This window comes from Mauremys mutica, chromosome 21 (assembly GCF_020497125.1).
Source record: "Mauremys mutica isolate MM-2020 ecotype Southern chromosome 21, ASM2049712v1, whole genome shotgun sequence".
Taxonomy (NCBI): Eukaryota; Metazoa; Chordata; order Testudines; family Geoemydidae; genus Mauremys; species Mauremys mutica.
Genome location: NC_059092.1, coordinates 14977512 through 14998029, shown reverse-complemented (window position 1 = coordinate 14998029; position 20518 = coordinate 14977512). Strand labels below are relative to the sequence as shown.

The following is a 20518-nucleotide window of genomic DNA, read 5'->3' as shown; positions in this document are numbered from 1 at the left end:
GTGCTAGAAAGCAGTGATTGACGAGTTTGTGCACTGTAATTCACCACAGAATTTTATCTGCTACAAAGGATCCATCTATGAGAAAAACTGTGGCTTTGAATAGACCCTTTAAACACACACCTGTAGATGTGGAGTGCCAGGCAGTGTGCCTGCCACCGCACAGAGGAGGAGTTGGACTCCAACAAGAAGCAGCGCAGGAACTGAATAAGGGTTTCCTTATCAGCAAATTTATTCAGCTGGTTCACCAGAGCCGTGCAGAGCTGGTCTTCTTGGCTGCCAGCGCTCTCACCTGGAGAATAGCAAATGGCACAAGTCAAAAGAGCAGAGGAAACCAGATGGATCAAATGCATCACAAGTGTGGCAGATGTATCTGTTTCATGGATGGCATGGCAAAGGAGAGGGAGACACACACACACACATCTTCGGCTGACAACTGTGTGAACTGTAGGTGTTCGTTGACAGAAAACAAGTTTTTGGGTTGAGACTACAGTAGAACCTAAGAGTTACAAACACCATAGTTACAAACTGAACAGTCAGTCAACTACACACCTCATTTGGAACTGGAAGTACACAATCAGGGAGCAGCAGACACAAAAAAACAAATACAGTACAGTATCAGAGGGGTAGCCGTGTTAGTCTGGATCTGTAAAAGCAGCAGAGAGTCCTGTGGCACCTTATAGACTAACACGTATTGGAGCATGAGCTTTTGTGGGTGAATACATCTGATGAAGTGGGTATTCACCCACGAAAGCTCATGCTCCAATATGTCTGTTAGTCTATAAGGTGCCACAGGACTCTTTGCTGCAAATACAGTACAGCGTTGTGTTAAACGTAAACTACAAAAAAAATCAATATATAAAGGGAAAGCAACATTCTTCTTTTGCAGAGTAAAGTTTCACAGCTGTATTAAGTTAATGGTCAGTTGTAAACTTTGGAAAGAACAACCACAATGTTTTGTTCAGAGTTACGAACATTTCAAAGTTACAAACAATCTCCATTCCCCAGGCATTCGTAACTGAGGTTCTACTGTAGTTCTGACTGAGTGTGCCTCCCCACTCTTTATTCCAGAAAATGGAAGCTAGCATCTGTGACTAATGAAAGCAGTGAACGTCTGAAAGGTTTGCCAGGGAGTTTTAGAAATGTACTTCACTCCCAGGAAGGTCCATACCAGCAGCTCACCCTGCTGCCAGAATGGATCTCCCAAGGGCTCTCCCTACCACAAGGGAGCCCGTGGAGTGGGAGGCTTCCTAGGTAATGACGTGATGCAGAGCACTGGAGTGTTACACAGTGGAGAGCTGGGGGACTTGGAGCTGCAGGTTCAATACTCACAGGAACTTACTTTAAATGTATTTTCCCATGCACACAAGCCAGGAGGTGAGGGATAGGCACTAAGAGGGCCCCCAAATCATTCGTAGACCATCAGTGGGGAAAAGTTTGAGCAAAGACACGTAGCAGCTGCTGCTTAGGGGCTGAGTGTGCAGCCCCGGCAGCTGCTTCAACTCTCACCAGTGCCACTTAGGGAGTTTGCATGGTAAGAACTGTGATATATTATGATCCCCATTAGAATTACAGACCCAGCCAATTTATTAAGCATTTGTGAAGGGTCTGAGAGCTCCTCAGCACTTCAAAATTTATTTCAGCACCAATTTTAAGGAAGCTTGGCTCCATTCCTGACCCATTCCAATAAACATGCAAACTACAACAAAATTGGCCATGTGTCCGTAAGTGTTTCTTCTGCTCTGCACACTTGGGGCTCTTGCCAAGAGCCGTGCATGTCTCAGAGCCGGGGAGAAGTGCATTTCTATTACCAGGAGCCCTGCAGAACAGGATTGTGGTACAAATAGGCGAACGGCTTGCAGCACAGCTTGGGGGAGGCATAGCTCAGTGGTTTGAGTGTTGGCCGGCTAAACCCAGGATTGTGTGTTCCATCCTTGAGGGATTTAAGGATCTGGGGCAAAAATCTGTCTGGGGATTGGTCCTGCTTTGAGCAGGGGGTTGGACTAGATACCTCCCGAGGTCCCTTCCAACCCTGACATTCTATGATTCACACCTTCTCGCTCTTTTTCCTTTTCTTCCTTCTTGCTCTTTTTGGTGGAGGACTTGCTCTGCGTTGCTGGCTGCCCAGTGCCTGCTGGAGCTGACGTAGAAGAGGTGCTGGATGATCCAGAGGATGAAGCCACAGACAGCACTTTACTGCCGCACAAAGCACAGGACAGAAGCTGCAGAAGAACTGGTGACACTCCCTCGTCTACCAGAAAACTGACTTGTAGGAGAAAATAGAGAACAGCTGTGGAGTAAGTAGAGGAAAAAGTTTAAGTCTGAATAAAGTAAGTTAAAATCACCCCAGAAGTAGAGCCCTGCAAATCCGTGGGTGTCCGCTTCATATCAGTGGGACCATTTTTGCAGCTAGCATAGATGCAAGGGCTGACTGTTAAGAGCCAGGCGGGCAGCTGTGAGGAATGTGGCGCGGACCCTCCTCCTGCCCTGGGTGAGGGTCTGGGGGGCAGGGACACTGGGTGGGGAGCCTAAGGAAAAGGAACATGGAGGGGGGGTGCCCTGCTTGGGCTCCCTCACGGGGCAGGTGGAGGGTCCAGTGCAGCTCCCCACCCAGTTCTTACCGTGGCTGGGCTGCGACTTCAAGAGCAGCCGCCCCCTCCCCGCTTCCCTGGCCAGAGGCGGGTCAGGAAGATCTGTGCTGGCAGCTGTGGGGAGCCTGGGTGCCTCCGCCTGCCCTGTGTGTGGGGGTCTGTGGGGCAGGGACAGTGGGTGGGGGATCTGGGGGAAAGGGACATGGGCCGGAGGCTGCTTGGGCCCCCTGCCTAGGGCAGGTGGAGGGACCCATGCTCCCCACAGCCGGCCGCAGGGGTGGCTCTCAGAGCTGCAGCCCAGCCATAGTAAGAGCCGGGTGGGCAGCTGTGGGGAGCCGCGGCAGACCCTCCACCTGCCCTGGGCGGGGAGCCTGAGCAGCACCTCAGGTCGGTCTGTCTTTGACTCTCTCTCACACACAAAATGGCAATGCCATGTCTCTCGCTCCCCAGTCCAGTGCTCTTCCACTAGAGCGCACTTCATTTCTTTTTACTTTCTCTAGCCACAAAACAGAAGCTACCAATAAACACTGATAATTAGTGTTAGAAACAAATCCTGGGCAACTCCAAGCTCTTCTTTATCCCTTCCAGTTCCCCTGTGCTGAATGTCAAAACAAGACACTCTCTTTCAGCACAGAGCGAACAAACCCTGGATCAACTCTAAGCTTACTACGAACTGCCACCATTCTCTAAAATACTGTCACGGAAAAAACTCACAATCATCTTTAATGCAGAATTTCTGCCAGTTCACTGTTCGCTGCGTGGCGATCTCTGCACAAGCCTTCAAGTGTTCCATCTGAAATGCAGAGTAGCATGGGATTTAGCAGCAAGTCAACTCTTCTGCCGATGTCACCATTTTGAAATGCAGCATGCCTCTCTCACTATATGCACACACATTTTATCCACTGAAACACAATCCTCCTTACCAGGCTGATCAGTGTATCATACTGTAGGGCAGAGCCTGAACTTGCGGTGACCACACTTGCCCGCAGATAAATCCCTTGTTCTTCCAGGAGTTTTTTGATACCGCGAACATGAGAATCCAAAGTGTGCAGGTCTCGGAGCTGCCGGTACTTCTCCTTTGATCCACAGATGAAGAGAAGGAGTTTGCGGACTTGGCGGCGTACAAACGGAGTCTGCTGGATCATCAGGTACTAGACAAAGCATTCAACATGAATGCTGTGAAATCAATAGTTGACCTATGTCATCACAGCAATCACAAGATCTCAAGGTGGGTCAAGCTAACATGAGTATTATTTCCACAGGTAAAGAGGAAATGGAAATGCGTTTAGCAGCTTCTCAGTTCGGGGGGGAGGGATAGCTCAGTGGTTTGAGCATTGGCCTGCTAAACCCTGAGTTGTAAGTTCAATCCTTGAGGAGGCCATTTAGGGATCTGGGGCAAAAATGTGTCTGGGGATTGGTCCTGCTTTGAGCAGGGGGTTGGGCTAGATACCTCCTAAGGTCCCTTCCAACACTGATATTCTATGATTCTAAGGTACTTGGACCATCAACACAACAAGTGTCAGGCAGAAGAGAAGTTGCACAGCAGTGCTATGTAGTATTGGAGCTAATGGTTATGAAGTGATATCCTGCAGGGTCATTCCATGGCATAGTTATCCAAGCAACCTATGAGCTCTGGTTAAAGGCCTGAACAAGTCTTACTGAATTAACAGCTGCACTACAGGTTACGACAAATGTAAGAGGATGTGTGGCTGCCTGAGGAAATAGGTATGTGTGTACGTGTGTGGGGGGAACCCACAAATCTAAGCTGCCCATTGAAATAAATGCAGACTCCAAACCCATAATTTGTTCTAAAGAACATCAGTGAAGTACTAGCAACACATTTTCACACTAGACCACTATCTAGCAGAAGGCTCTTGATTCTAGACCAGCAAACAGTGCTGAATTATGGATAGCAATTGCAACGCTATCTGTGGAGCATGCGCTCCCATAGATGCTTGTTCAGTATAGACATACACAGAATTGAGGAGCTAACCCTCTTAAGTGGGGGAGCGGGAGAAGGATCTCAGATCAGTCACACCAAAGTTAGGGCTCTCCCAGGGAGGAGACCATTATTTACTTCCTTTTCTTACCACCCATAAATCCTACATCCCATTTCCAGGAGCACCGTACATTCTTCACCTACCTCAGACAGGAAGTAGAACCAGGAATGATCAAAGATGGGTGGTGGGATCCGGGAGTTTGTGTCAGCAATTTTCTTGATTTGATAAGGTAAGCGCAGCACCATCTCTGTCAGAAGCTGAGTATAGGCCTCAAAAACATCTGCTGCATGACCCTGAAGTGGAAAAATTCAGTGGGTTAGCTAAGGATATGGAGCGTGAGCACAGAACACTCCCATCTTCCAAGCATGGTAAGCTGGGGGGGGGGATTGCTTTTCCCCCCCCACCCATAATCAGAATGATCTTTATTGCTATTCCATTTATTCTCAATTGCACCTTTACAGCTAAAATGAAAACCCTTGATTGGCAGATGGACACAAAACCAGCACACCCCTATGGTGAGGGTAATAAAATGCAGTGGTTATGGTGCAACAGGTCTCCCTGCCCTTAAGAATTTTAATGTTCTGTCCTTCAGACTAGAAAGCATTCGATTATTTAATTAGGCTTCCACTGTACTGCACCTATGCATAAATCAAAGCCTTGATCCCAGTGGAAGTTTACAATAAAGACACCATGGTGGTTAAACAAGCCTAGGATTTAGTTTGTAAATCATGACTGCAATTGGGCAAACAACTGCAAGGCATCCTTGCCATGGTAAACAGCAGTGGTTTGTGGATCTTTGCCTGCCAAGCAAAAGAATTCACCCCACAGAGTAGCATCCCTTCAGAAAGATTCATGTTTAAACAACAGACAATGACAGCAGCTCCAAAGAATTGCATGGCGCCGGAACGCAACAAACACGGCTCCAGTGGCAGAGAGCATCAAGCAGTCCCAGATGTCAGTAAGGACTCTAGAACTCAGGAGGACAAATTTTGAATCGATGGAGAGTCAGACAACAGCAGGCCAGATGCTAGCTACACCTACAGCACTTTGGCAAGGAAGAGCTCCGTGTCTGCGGTTGGATGTTGATACAGGTTATGAGGCTGGCATGGTGCGGAACTCACCTTCACGTACTGCCGGAGAAAGAAGGGGCCCATGTCAGGTGGAGAGGAGGTAGTGTGGGGTTTCAGCAGCTGGCTGGTGGCTACGGGCTCCTCATCGTTCTGCTGGCTTTTCCAGTATTCCAACAGCGACTTCAGAACATGCAGACAGTAATCAACTGCGCCAGAGCTCAGCAAAGCCGCAGCAGTGGCACTGGAAATGAGGGAAGAGGACTGACAGGGGAATAAAAAGGTTACTCCACTCCTAAGAAACAGCTGTTTCAGTAAAGCAGACAAAGTCATTAGCACCAAACAGCCATTTGCAGACACTGGGGGTAAGAGAACAGATTTTGCTGAAACTTTACGGGCAGTTTTCATGTTTGGGGTTTGAGTTTCTTTAAAAAAATAAAATAAAAAAAATCATCAACTGAAATATTTACAGAGACTCTTTTGAACAAGCGCTTAGTAAAGAAAAACAAACACAATCTCCTCCTAAGTCTAATCTCCCCTCGACACATGTGCCAGAGGCCACTGAGCTGTGGATTAGAAGACTAGTTTGTTTTTTTTAATTGGGATTTCTATTTGTTTATCTGGGATTTGGCCAGCTGGGGGTGGGCGCCGCTGAAGAAAGAGTCGCTGCTGCAGATGCCGCTCAGAGGCTCTGCCCCACCCAGGTATTACTCCACCTGCATTCTACAAGACGATGAGCTTTGATTTCTGTGGGAAGCTCAAGTCAGTAACAAAGGCTAGAGAAAAAGCTACTGTAAATAAAACTATTAAAGCAGCCCTGTAAATCCAAACAAACCCCACAGCTCATAAGCTCATTAAAATTTGATGCAGTTCAGACTAAATTTTTAACCTCTATGCTTTTTTATTAATCTCCTTCCCACCACACATACTGTTTTTATGCCTTATTACTGTACCTTTTAGCAACAAATATCTAAGGAATCCTCTTAGCGACTTTTACGTTGACACAGCAGCATATTGCTTTCCAATAATCACATTATAAATCCCCTGTAACTCCTTCAGTGCCAAGGTGGTTTAACTCTGCTAGGCCATTTTAAGAAATACCTTTCTCTGCTGCCTTTACTCCAAATCAACAATGGAATCTAACTCAGCTACTGCCACTGGAACAAATTTATCTAGTCCCACTGTCCTGCTGGCTTCCCCTCTAATCCCAGCTGGGGTCTTTTTCCATGATAGCCAAGTTGCGACAACACTGTACACTCCCCACAAGGATGCACCAACGCACATCCAGTCATCCTTAGTTCCAGAATATCCATTCCTGAGAATCCCCCCCAGCCACTCTTCGCCTGGTGAAGGACGGGAACTCCTGAAGGTATAGCCCCCTTGCAAAGAAACTTTAAAGGTGCCAGATTGTACCTCACAAATGGAAGATTTGGATCCTGACTTGGTCCTGGACATGAACACACTAAGCAGTCTCATTACCACCAAATGAACTTCATTCAGGGCAGAACGTTCATTCTTCTTAGACACATCCTGCAGAGAGAGATCGGTCATTTTACACAGCTACATTCCAACTCTAAGATCCTGGGAACCTGTTTATAAATGACACCTTGGCAACAATGGATGTTAGTGTAAGTCCCCCTGGTGCTGATGGCAGCACAGACCCCAAAGTATACACTTGTACTGAATAAAACTTGGATGCTCCTGATCACTGCCAAAGCCAGGTCTAAGAGTCTGAATAAAAAGGTAACAATTTATTTACATTTCATATTGACTTACTGATACCAGCCTTACCAGCAGAGAGTTATACTCCAATACCATTTTCCTCCTCACAAAGTAAAGCAAGTAAAATAAAATGTCTGAACAAGTCTATTTAAAACAAACCCATTGCTCCCTGGACAACTCCTCTGCCTCAAATGCCCCTTAATGGGAAGGGACCCAACCCATAAGCTCTAGCAAGCTGCGAGTGTTTGCTCACACCACCCTACCTTTTTATCCATGCCCAATTCTGCGATGAGTTGGGACAGAAGGTTATCTAGAGCACCCTTGTCCTTCTCATCTTCACCATCTAGGTCTGTTGTGAGCATCAGAATAACCTGGAAACACAGAAATTGGAGAGGCAGTGAAGTCAGGCTCCACTATCACTGCGAAAGAGTGAAACACCCCACAGAGGAATCCCAGATTCCAATAGTCTCTCTTCCATGAATCATGCTTAGACCATCACATCTGATTAACAACATTTGGTATGGTCAGCAAAGACCATAATCGGGCTAAGTGACTAAGGATACTCGAAAGGGTTTTAGCCATATTGATAAGAGAAAAGGAATGCTGAAGGGGAGCAGCGATCTGTAGAATGTAAATCTAGCAGAAACTCATGGGGACAAAACACTGCCTATCAGACTCAACGGTATAAAGAATGGTCTAACAAGATCTAACGAGAAAGGCCTTGTAATATGATTTGGTGGGGGGGGGGGTGAGGAAGATGGAAAACGTACGCAGAATTTTGTTGGAAAAATTGTTAGATATTTGCTAACCACGAAACAACAGGGTCTCTTGATCTTTCCTCAGTAAGCTACCTGCATGTAAGGAATGGCACGGACTCCTCCAACATTACGCAGCTGGGGTAAGGTCTGCAACAGCCTCTCCAAAAGCATCAAACGGACCATGTGCAGTCTAGAAAATAAGATATCAAGAATCACACATGAAGCAATTAAGTTTCAGACATCCTGTAATAAAAGTGAAAGCCAAAAGCGTTACAAATGGGACACCCTGTGTCAGCAAAAATTCACTTCCTGACAAGTTTGAGATGATCAAATTAGAAAGGCCAAATCACAGATGCCAGAGAGGCCTTTTACAGGCAAGTCATGTCAAAGGTAAAATCAACTGTGGCATCAGAGAAATAATTAAATTAGTACTCTGCTTTCGAGTGCTTTTCCCAGCACAATTACCTGCAGAATGAAACTGACCAGAGACATACGTCACAAGTCCATTCCAATCTGCAGAGGGCATCCCTGGGAAAGTGGTTGATCATCTGTTGCCAGGTCAAAGAAAAAGGGGAAAAATCAATGAAAAACTACAGTGAGATTGTTGCAGACTGAGGGTTTTTTTTTTTAAGTATAGAGCATGCTTGACAGACACCATCCTGGGCAGCCTACATTATGTTTCCCCACTGAATGTCAGATGTTACCAAAATTTAGGTTTTAGTGAGTGGCTCACTAGATGTATGTGTCTAACATTCAGCTTGTTCAACCCTGCAAGTATAACTCCCCAGATGAACTCTCATGGGACACACAGGTGACAAGGCAGAATGACACATGCGTGGATGCAAACAACGGCCTGCTCTATGCACAATAATTGTTGGAGACCAGTGAGATGGACTTTTGGCCTCTGATCTCTACCACAGCTGTTCATTATTCTCTATGGATTTATAGTATCTCCTAGGCCCATTTCCCCCCCCATGAAAATGTAACTTCAGTGGCACATGAGTGGGTCCCCTCTGATCTATTTCTCCATAGGAAAATAAAGCTTCATACCTATTGCTGGTGTGGACATCTCCTTCAGCTTCTCCTTCGCCTTCTCCTTCTGAACCATCCCCTTCCTGCTGCCCTGTGGTGGTACTGATGGCACCGGTGCTTGAGCTGACACTGCCTGGCCCAGCTGGATGGCCCTCAGCTGTAGTGTCACCATACGCGCTGCTGCGGCCAGACACTGAAGAAGGAAAGGTGACATGAGCACAACTGAACACCATCTCCACTATGCCTCAGAGCAAACTGCAAAGCTGAATGACCATTTGGAATAATCATTCTTTGGATTCCGGAAGGGCGAAAAGGTGACTGTGGCTATCTTCCAAGGCCAAAAAAAGAGCTTTATTTCTGTACAAATTATTTTAACACCACATAGCAACCGTGTGTGTGAATGGTCAATTTTTATTATATAGGTTTCACCCAAAGCAAGAGCTTAAATGACATGGAGTCAATACAGGAAACTTATTAAATGAATCCTGCATATGTAGTTTGTAAAGCACACTGAGATGAACATTAAGATACTCCACATACCCTTACCATGCACTAAAGAATTGCTCCTTTTTGTCAAACAATATTCTTGTCTCTCATATATACTGTTATAAAATAACTACAGTGCAATCATCTAAATAGTGCCCAAAACATGTAGGCACTGGCCAAATAAGTCACTGACTGTTATTACCACTGTGCTCGCCAGCCACTGAATCCACTGCACTGCCACCACTCTCAGAGCCCACACTGCCGCCATGGTCAGCTGGTGAAGTCCGAAGAGTAGAGCCATCTGTTGCCGCTGTGCTGCCTTCATCATCAGATGCTGGAGCTAAGAGAGTAACGAGAGCTGTTACAAGTAAAAACACCGTCTTTATACAACTCTAAAAGAGCATACTCAAGAGAAAAGCCAAGAGTGACTCCAGGTTTGTGTGTCTATTTTCAGTAACCAATCAAGAGGATATAGAAATGTCCCTCACTACTTCTTGAGTCGGCTGGACAGCTCTGACTAGACAGGTGTCATGAGAAGTCTGGGGGTCTAACTACAGAAAAGAAAACGTTCCCACCAATTCAAGGAATTATCAACCACTGGGAAGAGTTACATCTGGTTGCTTATTAAATGAAAATTACTTCAGCAGCTCTAGTACATGAAGGAAGAATCTCTTGCTATAATTACGCTCAGATTAAAACCTTTCAGAACAGGGGAGGAACATAACACTATCAAACGCATCTGAAACCAACTATAATAGTATTGCTCTCGATACTTGAGCTTAGAAGCAAATTCTGCTCTGCTTCTTAGGTTAGAAACTGTGGGCCAAATTTTCTCCAGGGACCACAGACTAGCTTCCATCACTGTACAATCATCCCTCTGCTTGGGCACTGCTTTAAATCCAATATCCACATGCACAAGTGAGGATTATTTGCACCCTTAATGAATGGTATCAACTATCATCTGTTAGAACAAGTGGTAGTGCTCAAAAAAGGGTGTGCATGAGCTTTTGTTCACAAACAATGGAGAATAGGTTCTTGAAAGGGTTGCCTTGTGGTTGGAGACAGATCAAAAAGAGTTAAAGAAATATGCTGTGTTGATGATCCTTAAACCTTCCTAATTAAAAAAAAAAATAAAAAATCTGGAAAGCCTAATAATTTGAGGTGCTGCTGTGCCATTATACCTTTTAAGTGTAAGTATCCAAACTGAGCAGAGGTGCTCTTCCAGAAGTGAAAAATTCACAAGAGCTCTAAAGCAGAATGCTAATGGAATCTAACTGATCTCTTGGGTTTCACCGACAATCTACATTTTAGCTGTGCAACCTGGGAAGCAGGCTGCTGGAAAAGTTTCCTCCTGAACTCCAGATTTCTGGGGCTGATTGTTCATTTTTAAAGCAAAGAACCCAATGATAGTAATTTTGCCAAGCAGTCACCAAGTGACCTGCAGGAGATACTGCAGTGCAGGCAGTATTGCTATAGGGTTCAAGATGCCCTCAGAGAGTTTAATATCTTGTTGTGAACAGTTACCTGATGCTGTGGTGTCAGAGAGAGTTCCAGCATCAAGAGATGAAGAACTGGGGGCTTGGCCAGACAGTCCCAGGCTCTGTAGTCCAAGTGCACTGCTGCTACTCCCTGTGAGAGGTGAACACACAACACTGACTGTCAATAAATCCCTGAACTGTCTACACAGTCCCTTAGTCCACACAAGTTAGGGTGTAAATTATGAGTACTAGTGTGACACGCACTAACTGCGCTGTGTGGACCCTGCTGGTGTGCATGGAAAGTTCCCAAGTGCAGGTTAGTGTAATACTGTTTTGAAATAGCATTAGAGGCACACGCCCTAGGGAAGAGAGTCCACATGGGCCAGTTAGTGCATGCCATGCTGGTGCTCATTAGAATTTACAGGCCAGCTGGTGCAGACTACGGCATCGTGTAGACAATTTTTCAGTATGACTAAGCCTTCCGCTTTGAATACCTTCAAGGTAACACACAATGGACAAACTTTAAGCTGGTTTACATTTATCCTCACATGTCTTGATTCCATCTTGCTGGCTTTGCTCTGCACAAGCCCCTCAGCCAACTGTTCCCCAGTCATCTACGTATTTTTTCTCATGCCAGCTCTTATCCTTGATGCAGTCTGCCTATCTCCTATGCCAATTGGCCACCCACTACTCATTCAAATCCCTCCTTTGAGAACCCTTCCTCCACAAAGGCTCTTTGTGATAACTTGGCAATGATAGAAATGTATGTGAACAAAAGCTAAAAATACACATAACCAACATCTGCCCCACCCCTTAAGAGTAGTATTGCCTCTCGTGACTTAATAGGTCTCATCTGCTCCAGTCCCAATCCACTGCACCCAATGGTCATTTGGGAGTGGAAGGATGATCACGTTTTTAAGGCACTGGTATGGGAGTCAGGAGATCTTGGTTCAATTCCAACTTTGCCTCAAATTCTTATGCAGCCTCAAATAAGTCAGGTAGGCTGACATTTTCCAAAAGGGTCCTAGGGAATTAAGTGCCTCTCTCAAATAGGGAATTCAAGGCAAGATTGGTTTCTAAATCCCCAAGGCCCTTTGAAACCGGGATTCCAATCTGTCTCAGATAACATGCACATCTTACCTTGCTGGTCTTGTTGCAGGCTCAGGGCAATGGCTAGCTCCACCATTGTTTCATCATCTGCATCTGGAGGAATGTCCAGCATGGGTGGGAATCCCTCTGCTCCAGCCAGGAGAGCCTCCAGAGGAGAAGGGTTGCCATTATTCACATTTTCAGAAGTCTCCAGCACCATTGACTCAGACTAAGGAGAAGGAACACAGACAGAGCTTCTACCAGAGCACCCCCATCCAGTGGAGTGCTTGGGGTTGAACAACCGCAATTAAACTAAACCCAAGTACTTTTTAAAATAAAAGACTCCAAACAAAAAAACTCTGAGCTCACCACCATCTCAAAGTCCCCGTGATCCACCTCGCTTTGCTCCTGGCTCTCTTGTCGAATATGCTCGTCATTTGCTATCCCAGAGCTCTGCATTTTGTCTTCCGCGTCATCGTCGTCGTCATCGTCCTTATCTCCTGGGCCACAAAAATACCATTCACAAACACACCCTTTCCTCATCGCTTTCTCTCCACACTAATGTGTGGAGCAGTGAGCAATGCTGACCAACACACTGATGGGACTCCATAGGGACTTTCGTACAGTCATCCTCGGTTGTGAGGGGAGGCAAAGATGAAGCCTCAAGGTGAGGGAATGCAAAGATTCGTCTTCAGGGATGCAGAGGACCCCCAGGAACAGAGGGAGAATAGGGGAAAGCTCTATAATACAAAAAAAAACCCTCTCACCATGCCACTGTTCCTAGGTCACTCAATTATAAAGTGACTAACAGGCTGGCTTGGAGAAAGTCAGGAGTTAGAGACACTCAGGTTTTGTTTCACCCTCAAAATGAAAAAGCTAAGTCATTGCAGGTGCAGGGTATCCTAAAAAGGAACAACTCAAGTTGCTCTGTGGCAACTCCCTGGCCAATCCTGGAGGAAGCCATTTCCAGCTTTCCTCAGCCAGGATGATCAGCACAATACAGAGCTTTTGGAGAGGAAGAGAAGAAAAAAAAAATTGTTTACATTGTAGGATCCTGCACTGAGCTTTTCCTGTAAACAGGTTGATCATTAACCTTCTCCTGCTTTAACTGTATAGTAACAGTCCTTAGGAATCCATCTCAGGAAACTTCAGATTTTAGAGGATGAGCTACACCAGGGGTCAGCAACCTTTCAGAAATGATGTGCGGAGTTTTCATTTATTCACTCTAATTTAAGGGTCCGCGTGCCAGTCATACATTTTAACTTTTTTAGAAAGTCTCTTTCTATAAGTCTATAATATATAACTAAACTATTGTTGTATGTAAAATAAATAAGGTTTTAAAAATGTTTAAGAAGCTTCATTTAAAATTAAATTAAAATGCAGAGCCCCCTGGACTGGTGGTCAGGACCTGGGCAGTGTGAGTGCCACTGAAAATCAGCTCGCGTGCCGCCTTCGGCACCCGGGCCATAGGTTGCCTACCTCTGAGCTACACAAAGCTGAGGGAAGAAGAGAGAACTTTTAGAATCCCTCTTGTGCCACCCCTCTCCCCCGCCTACATTTTGGGAAAATATTATTCTTGCATATGGCAGAGGAAACCCACATGGATGGGCCAGGAGACTGGTAATGGGGGAGGGGAGAAAAGAGTCTTACGCCAAGTTCAAACCCATCCAGGTGGCAGTGACTAATTGTTCAGATCACTGTTTCTTGGCCTACATCGGCCGGATACCCTGAGCCTCAGTGCCACCCCCGCGGGGTTGTAGCTGCGAGCGCTGGCTCGCCAGCATGTCCCTGCAGCCCCTAGGCAGAGGTGCAATCAGGGAAGCTCCGCATGCTGCCCCCGCCCCCAGTGCCAGCTCCGCAGCTCCCATCGGCCGTGAACCACGGTGAATGAGAGCGGCAGGTGCAGGCAGAGCCACCTGGCCCCTCAGGGAGCAGAGCAGCATGGAGCCAGGGCAGGCAGAGAGCTGTGTGTGGGCCCCCAACTGATTTTTGATGTGCGTCAATGGCCCCGATAGAAAAAAGGTTCCCCACCCATAGCTGCATGAAATAAATTGGCTGTCTGGATGGTCACTGTTCTAGTCTCAGCAGACATACCAAGAACTGGATGGGTAGATAATGCACACTCTTTACACAGATGTGGCTACTCCAAAACAGGGCAGAGGTACAATGGTGGGAAGGAAACCTCCATTGTCCTCCATTTAGCCATAGATCAGATACTTCTGTCTCTACTATGGCATCTTCCACTAGCCATTAAGTTCTAAAAATATTTCTCTCTTGGATGGAGACCTGATTGGCTAATTTGAGCCTGGAGCAAAAGTTTACGGCCAACTTCTAAACCAATGGAAGTACAGACAGAAATGTTGATACAGTCTGCACTACCGCAGTCTGGACTGGATAAACAGTGTGGAACTATATATTAAGGGGGGGCATTACACACAGCATTACCCAAGATGCCAATTTGAGAAATCAGGTTTATGTAGGGTGACCAGATGTCCTGATTTTATAGGGACAGTCCTAATTTTTGAGTCTTTTTCTTATATAGGCTCCTATTACCCCCCACCCCGTCCCGATTTTTCACATTTGCTGTCTGGTCATCCTAGGTTTGTGGGTTGTTTTTAAAGGACTGGGTTTTCCCCTTGCTAAGGGTGAGCTCATATCACATGATCTTAGATGAACTATTGTGCATAAGGTGGCTCAGATTAGTCAAAAGCACAGAGGAAGTTTATGCGTACCCATGGGGGTGTTGCTGCGAGGAGAAGATGGCAGTGTCACATGTCTCCGCTTGTTCCTCGGCCTCAGCACTCGAATTAAAGCTTGTTTACAGGAAAAGCTCACTGCAGGATCCTGCAATGTAAACCGATTGGTCATTAACCTTCTCATGCTATACCTGTACACAGGGCCGGCTCCAGACCCCAGTGCGCCAAGCGCGCGCTTGGGGCAGCATTTTGCCGGGAGGGCGGCAAGCGACTCCGGTGGACCTTCCGCAGTCATGCCTGCGGGAGGTCCACCGGAGCCACGGGACGAGCGGCTACTGCGGAGGGGGGTCCGCTGGTCCCGCGACTCCGGTGGACCTCCCGCAGGCATGACTGCGGATGCTCCACCAGAGCTGCGGGACCAGCGGACCCTCCGCAGGCACGTCTGCAAGAGGTCCCCCGGAGCCGCGGGACCGGCTACCGCCAGCGCGCCCCCCGCGGCGTGCCCCCGTGCTTGGGGTGGCCAAATTCCTAGAGCCGCCCCTGCCTGTACATTAACAGTCCTTATGAATCCACCTAAGAAATACCCAGCTGACTCTCTATTAGTCATCATGCAAACATATAGCACAGCTATTGTCTTCCCCATTATAACACTTTTCACTGTTCCCTAAGGGAACTATGATCACCTATCCCACGCTTCCACATGACAAGCATACAGTATATACTTTCTCCCTCTCTACCACCTCTATTCCTTACCATTAATTTCTACCCCTTTATAATACCAATCTCTGGCACAACTGATGCCAATAGTACAAGTGATCTAGTCCCACTACTCCTTGTTGTAAATGCACAGGATGTTTTCACAATATGTCTGCCTCCTGCTCGTAAGCACATTTCCTCAGCAGTCAGTTTTGTGGTTTGAGCATTGGGTCAAACATTCTTTCTGCCCATGCACATATTACGTTGTACTTTTTTCTACCAACTTTGAGCTTACAATCTCTATATTTCATCACTGGGAATGTGAGGAGTGACTAACTTTACACTGGCAGCTGAACCGGTATCAAATCTCTAGCAGGTGTCTTTCAGCCCTCTCCTGCCCCAACACCCTCTCCCATATTATGCAAAGGACAATACTGTTGGATATCAGATGGCTGCTTTTAGAAAACTGGGAATTCACAGGTTGACCAAGGACATATTATAAAAAGGGCCCTGAGTAATTCATGATTCCAGCGTTAGAGTTTTATCCCAAATCAGGTACCCACATCTAAAAGTTTCATTTATTAATAAAAAAAGCATCTATAGCCCTTAAGGTTGCGAAGATAACCTTAAAAACATCAAAGGAGTATCAAAGCAACTCAGTGCTGTCTGAATTTGCAGAGAGTCTGAAACAATAGCTCCTCTGAGCATCTATGAACTGCCCCACTCCTTTCAAAGGTGTTGGTTATGACATATAACGGGTGCTGATTAAAATGTCAACACTCATCTATTTCACTGCTGATCATAGCCAAAACAGTTAGTGTGCTTAAACCACCTCTCACACCTTTCCAGGAGCCAAAAGCCCCAGCTGCCAAAGACTTCAGCTTCTTTCCTGCCCGTTTCCATAAAGTCAGTTGTGTTTTCAATAAAATTAAGTCAATGGCAAAATAAAAACAAATTGAATGTAATATAAAAATAAATAAAACCAGGGATACTGCATTGATTGCATTATGCATAGTTACATTTAGTTCAACAAGAACCTCCATTTTATAATGTATCTGAGATTGCCAAAGGATATCCAGAGGTGCAGAATCTAGGGGCCTGACTGTAGAAGTTAACTGCAGAAGTTGCTACAGAGTACACAGGGCTTTGATCATACAGCCTCCACCACGCAAACTACTAGCCTTCTCGTACCACCCTGCCTGTGTTAGACTGTCCTCACACTGTCAGTGGTACAGGAGAAACCAGCACACAATGAGAGCAAGATTACGTACAGGACAGAGTAACATTTGCATGTAGATCTTGGATGCTGTGTTGATACAATCCAGTTCACATGTGCAGTATCCATGGATAATGTCCACCAGAGCGTTGACTGTGGCTTCAACATGCGTCAGACCTAAGTAGGAACAAGAGTGTAGGATTGTGAATTACTATTTAGACTAAGCTCTTCAGGAAGGGCCTACCTGTCTGTAAACAGACTAGCACACTGTTGGCATTATAAAAAATAATAAAACATGACGACCAAAAGAAGTTTATACAGACAAGTTCCCTAAAAGTATAAAAACATAATTACTTGGAAAACATTCCACCACCACGACAAACTTCCATCCTTGTGGTGAGGTATATAAGCCATCACTTCTTATGCTTTTGTATTTGTACAAGATATAAAAGAATTAGATCAGCATTTATTCATATAATTTAACAGGGAAATATGCAAGCAAATACTAAAACTTTTTTTCCCCCTTTACTAGCTTCATTTCAGATGGGCTGCTTCAAAAATACACAAGCTCCACTTTGGCAAATGACAAGGTTCAGCTTTAATATACCTGGTAAGCAGGCAGGAGCCAGGAAGGCATTTTTGGGTTTTGATGCATGTAGCTTCCAGAAATGGTTGACCAGCTGGGTGATAAAACTACACCCATCTCCTTCAGTGTGTTTCTGGGCTTCCTGTCCTTCTTCACCTCCCTCTGTGAAGGGAGAAAAGTAACCATCAGAACCACGCAGACTCACAAAGCAGGATTTTGGTCACAGAAAGTCAGGAAAATTGTAACACTCATACCACTGTTTTATGCAATGGGGGAAAAGGTGAAAAATTAATTTAAATCTGGAACTCACGTCATGAGCTTAAAGTGGTGCCTATCTTTTTCGAAACTGACGTATAATGCTCTAAATAGCCTGAGACCCAATTTGCTGAGAAATTGCATCTTCCCTGCCTCCCCACCTATCTGCCAGGGGATACAAGGTCTTCTGGACATCTCTCACTGTCAGAGTTCAGCCTTAAGCTTACTAGTGGCAGGGGAGGGGAAGAGAGTTTGTTAGCAAGCAAGACACCACTGAGTTAAGTTGATATTGACTACTGCTGAAAGGCAGCCAATGCCTTGATCAGGAGAGCTACCAAATGACTAATGAAGGTTATTCTCATAGACCTGTGCCTACCATTTCTACTTGATTTTTTAAAAAAATTGTTAAGGGGACCCCATTTAAAGCCCCAACTCTCCCATCTTCAACAATCCCAGTAGCTGCTAGGGTCTGGGGAGGAGCGGGAGATGGTCAGACTTTTGTCTCCCCCAGGCCAGTAACAGTGGGCTTTTGTCAGTGTCGACTGACCTCTTTAAACCCTTTGTGCTGGATCTAGTCTGGGACACTTGCCACCAGCACCACTCTATGGCATGTTTCTGAATCAGATACCCACGCAATGACTACCCAACTTCTATATAGAACAGATGGCGGCAGACCCCAAAAGTCTGGGAGAGAGAATACACAACACATGAGCCTTTCCATCTCAGTGAGCTGAAGTCTCTTTGGTCACTCATGAACCACGGAGGATAAAATGCATATGGGAACTACCAGCCCTTGTATAAAGCAGCTGTACACGCAAAACTACATAAAATATATACAACTATCCAAAGGGAAAGTTCAAGAAAGACAAAAATAGAAATTCAATGGTTTATCCACCTGTTTCCATCTGTGGCAACTTTGACTCCGTGAAATGAACCAGGTTGTTTGGCCTCATAATAGCGATGGATCGAGCAGTGATCACCAACCTCTGAAACACTTCAGGGTCCAGGTCCTTCCCTTCTTTGCTGGAGGAGCTCAAATATTGGATGGCTTTACTCAGCAAGGCCTGATCCTGCAAAGCAAGGATTATTAAAGACAAACAAGGGAACAGCAGCAGCAAAGGTCTGAAGAGCCAGTGTGGGAGGGAGTAGATGGGACAATTTAGCCTTCACTAAAAAGCGAACTCCCTGTTAACTCTTCACCACCATCACTGTCACATGTGTCAGCAGCAGCAGCAGTCACTCAGCAACAAACACATTCCACTTGGAGAATGGATTTTCATTTCTCTATATAACTTAACAGGGTATCGATTCACAGCAGTTTACTGGGTTAGACAATGCAGTAGTCTACATTTTTATGGTATGACTAGATTTTTCAGGTCTAACCATGATTTACCTGATATTGTTCTACAGTATTTGATTCAAACCTGGTTGCCCTGCAGACATCATTATAGGACATAATTTGCAGACTAACTTCAGCATGTCCCAAGATACCCATGTGTTTCCCCACAGATTAACTGTTACTCTTTATTTAAAATATGGATTCACACCCAAATCTTCAAAGTGTCATGAATACAAAACTCTCTGATGGAAAGAAAGGCCAGGCAGGCAGCAGATGCTGAAGGCAGACAGCCAGCAGGCACATGTTGCCTGGAAGAGATGCCCTTTGGGCGCACCTCGTATGTCAGCCATGCCACTGGGTGATTACAGCAGGCTTGGAAAATCCTCCAACAGCTTACCTTGTGGTTATGGTATGCCGAGCGGCTGGTGTGAAGGCTAGCCAGGAGACTCTTAGTTTGCTGCTGGACGCTGGAGGGAGCTGGCATTGAGAGTAGCATGGTAGCCAGTTCCTGAGCTGCAGCCTTGCTCTTTTCCTGTTCCCAGGGACAGACAAAAAGCCTTCAGTAAACTGACCACTGAAAGTGCTATGGGCATGCAAGTCTGACTTCTCAATCACTCCTGCTTCATCCTTCTTGCATTACCTCCCCCTCCCAGGAATGCAGGTTTCCTCCTTGATTCAATATTGCTTTGACATGAGGCTACCTTTATTATTTAGACAGCGTTTTAAGTTTATACATCAGAAAGTTCCTCTTCGGTTTGCTGGGCTCCCATCCTGCTGTATTCACAAACCAGGTCACTGTGCAGCACGAAAATCCCCACCAGCAATAAACGCAAATGCCAATTGTCATTCAAAACTAGTTTCAAATGCTTTTCACTAACTCAAGTTTCAGATCTCTGCTCTGAGCAAAACGGATGCGGCTCTCTTCTGGTATCAGGCCCCTAGGGCTGCAGGAGCTGCTGCTGATCTCACTCCTCCTCCCCTGTCTTTGAAAGCTCAAGATGTATTCAGAAAGTTACTTGCCTTCTCGTTGACTGGTCCTACAGCAAAGCAGCTTTCCAGTGCTTCTAAAGAACTCACTACTAGCCTGAAGGGAGAAAGGAAAGCAGGCTTGAGTACAGCAACCCTTCTCTCTCCTTAGCACTTTGCTTTATGCAGGCTACAGTCACGAGTAGCTCAGAAACAGCTAACGAATGCCAAGTACAAAATCAAAGCATGATAAAACCTGCCACAGGCACCATGCATATCATTTCATTGTGTTACAGACCAGAGTTAAACCTGGCTCACGCTCACAGACAAACTTAGGACTGCTTTAATAATCCACAGCTGAAAGACAGGGGCTTTTCTCTACCAAAGAGGATAAAACATTTCCTTATGCTGCCTGCGGCAGGGATAACTTGGATTGTCTTGACAGTACCAATTCACCATGGCCCACAGACGTATATGACTGCAGATCAAGGGTTGGTATGACACATGAGAAAAGTCAGTTATGCTTTTTCTAAGGGAGCAAGAT

General features: G+C 45.7%; 1 protein-coding gene across 7 annotated transcripts in view; it reads right to left on the bottom strand.

The window, feature by feature from the left end:
* The window catches only part of UBR4 (ubiquitin protein ligase E3 component n-recognin 4), a 111861-nt gene that overhangs the window by 42252 nt on the left and 49091 nt on the right, over positions 1 to 20518 (bottom strand). For 2 of the 7 annotated variants that reach the window (XM_044996083.1, XM_044996087.1), the window contains 20 exons: positions 20029 to 20092; positions 19406 to 19540; positions 18565 to 18739; positions 17436 to 17576; positions 16884 to 17005; positions 14953 to 15064; positions 12590 to 12720; positions 12272 to 12449; positions 11178 to 11282; positions 9847 to 9993; positions 9186 to 9360; positions 8229 to 8325; positions 7641 to 7748; positions 7069 to 7185; positions 5710 to 5919; positions 4732 to 4881; positions 3512 to 3739; positions 3303 to 3381; positions 2051 to 2287; positions 121 to 289 (listed from right to left, as the gene is read on the bottom strand). In XM_044996083.1, the coding sequence (XP_044852018.1) occupies positions 121 to 289; positions 2051 to 2287; positions 3303 to 3381; positions 3512 to 3739; positions 4732 to 4881; positions 5710 to 5919; positions 7069 to 7185; positions 7641 to 7748; positions 8229 to 8325; positions 9186 to 9360; positions 9847 to 9993; positions 11178 to 11282; positions 12272 to 12449; positions 12590 to 12720; positions 14953 to 15064; positions 16884 to 17005; positions 17436 to 17576; positions 18565 to 18739; positions 19406 to 19540; positions 20029 to 20092 (2880 nt within the window). The remainder of the gene's footprint in view (positions 1 to 120; positions 290 to 2050; positions 2288 to 3302; positions 3382 to 3511; positions 3740 to 4731; positions 4882 to 5709; positions 5920 to 7068; positions 7186 to 7640; positions 7749 to 8228; positions 8326 to 9185; positions 9361 to 9846; positions 9994 to 11177; positions 11283 to 12271; positions 12450 to 12589; positions 12721 to 14952; positions 15065 to 16883; positions 17006 to 17435; positions 17577 to 18564; positions 18740 to 19405; positions 19541 to 20028; positions 20093 to 20518) is intronic. The other 5 variants (XM_044996086.1, XM_044996088.1, XM_044996085.1 and 2 more) reach the window with 4 other exon arrangements.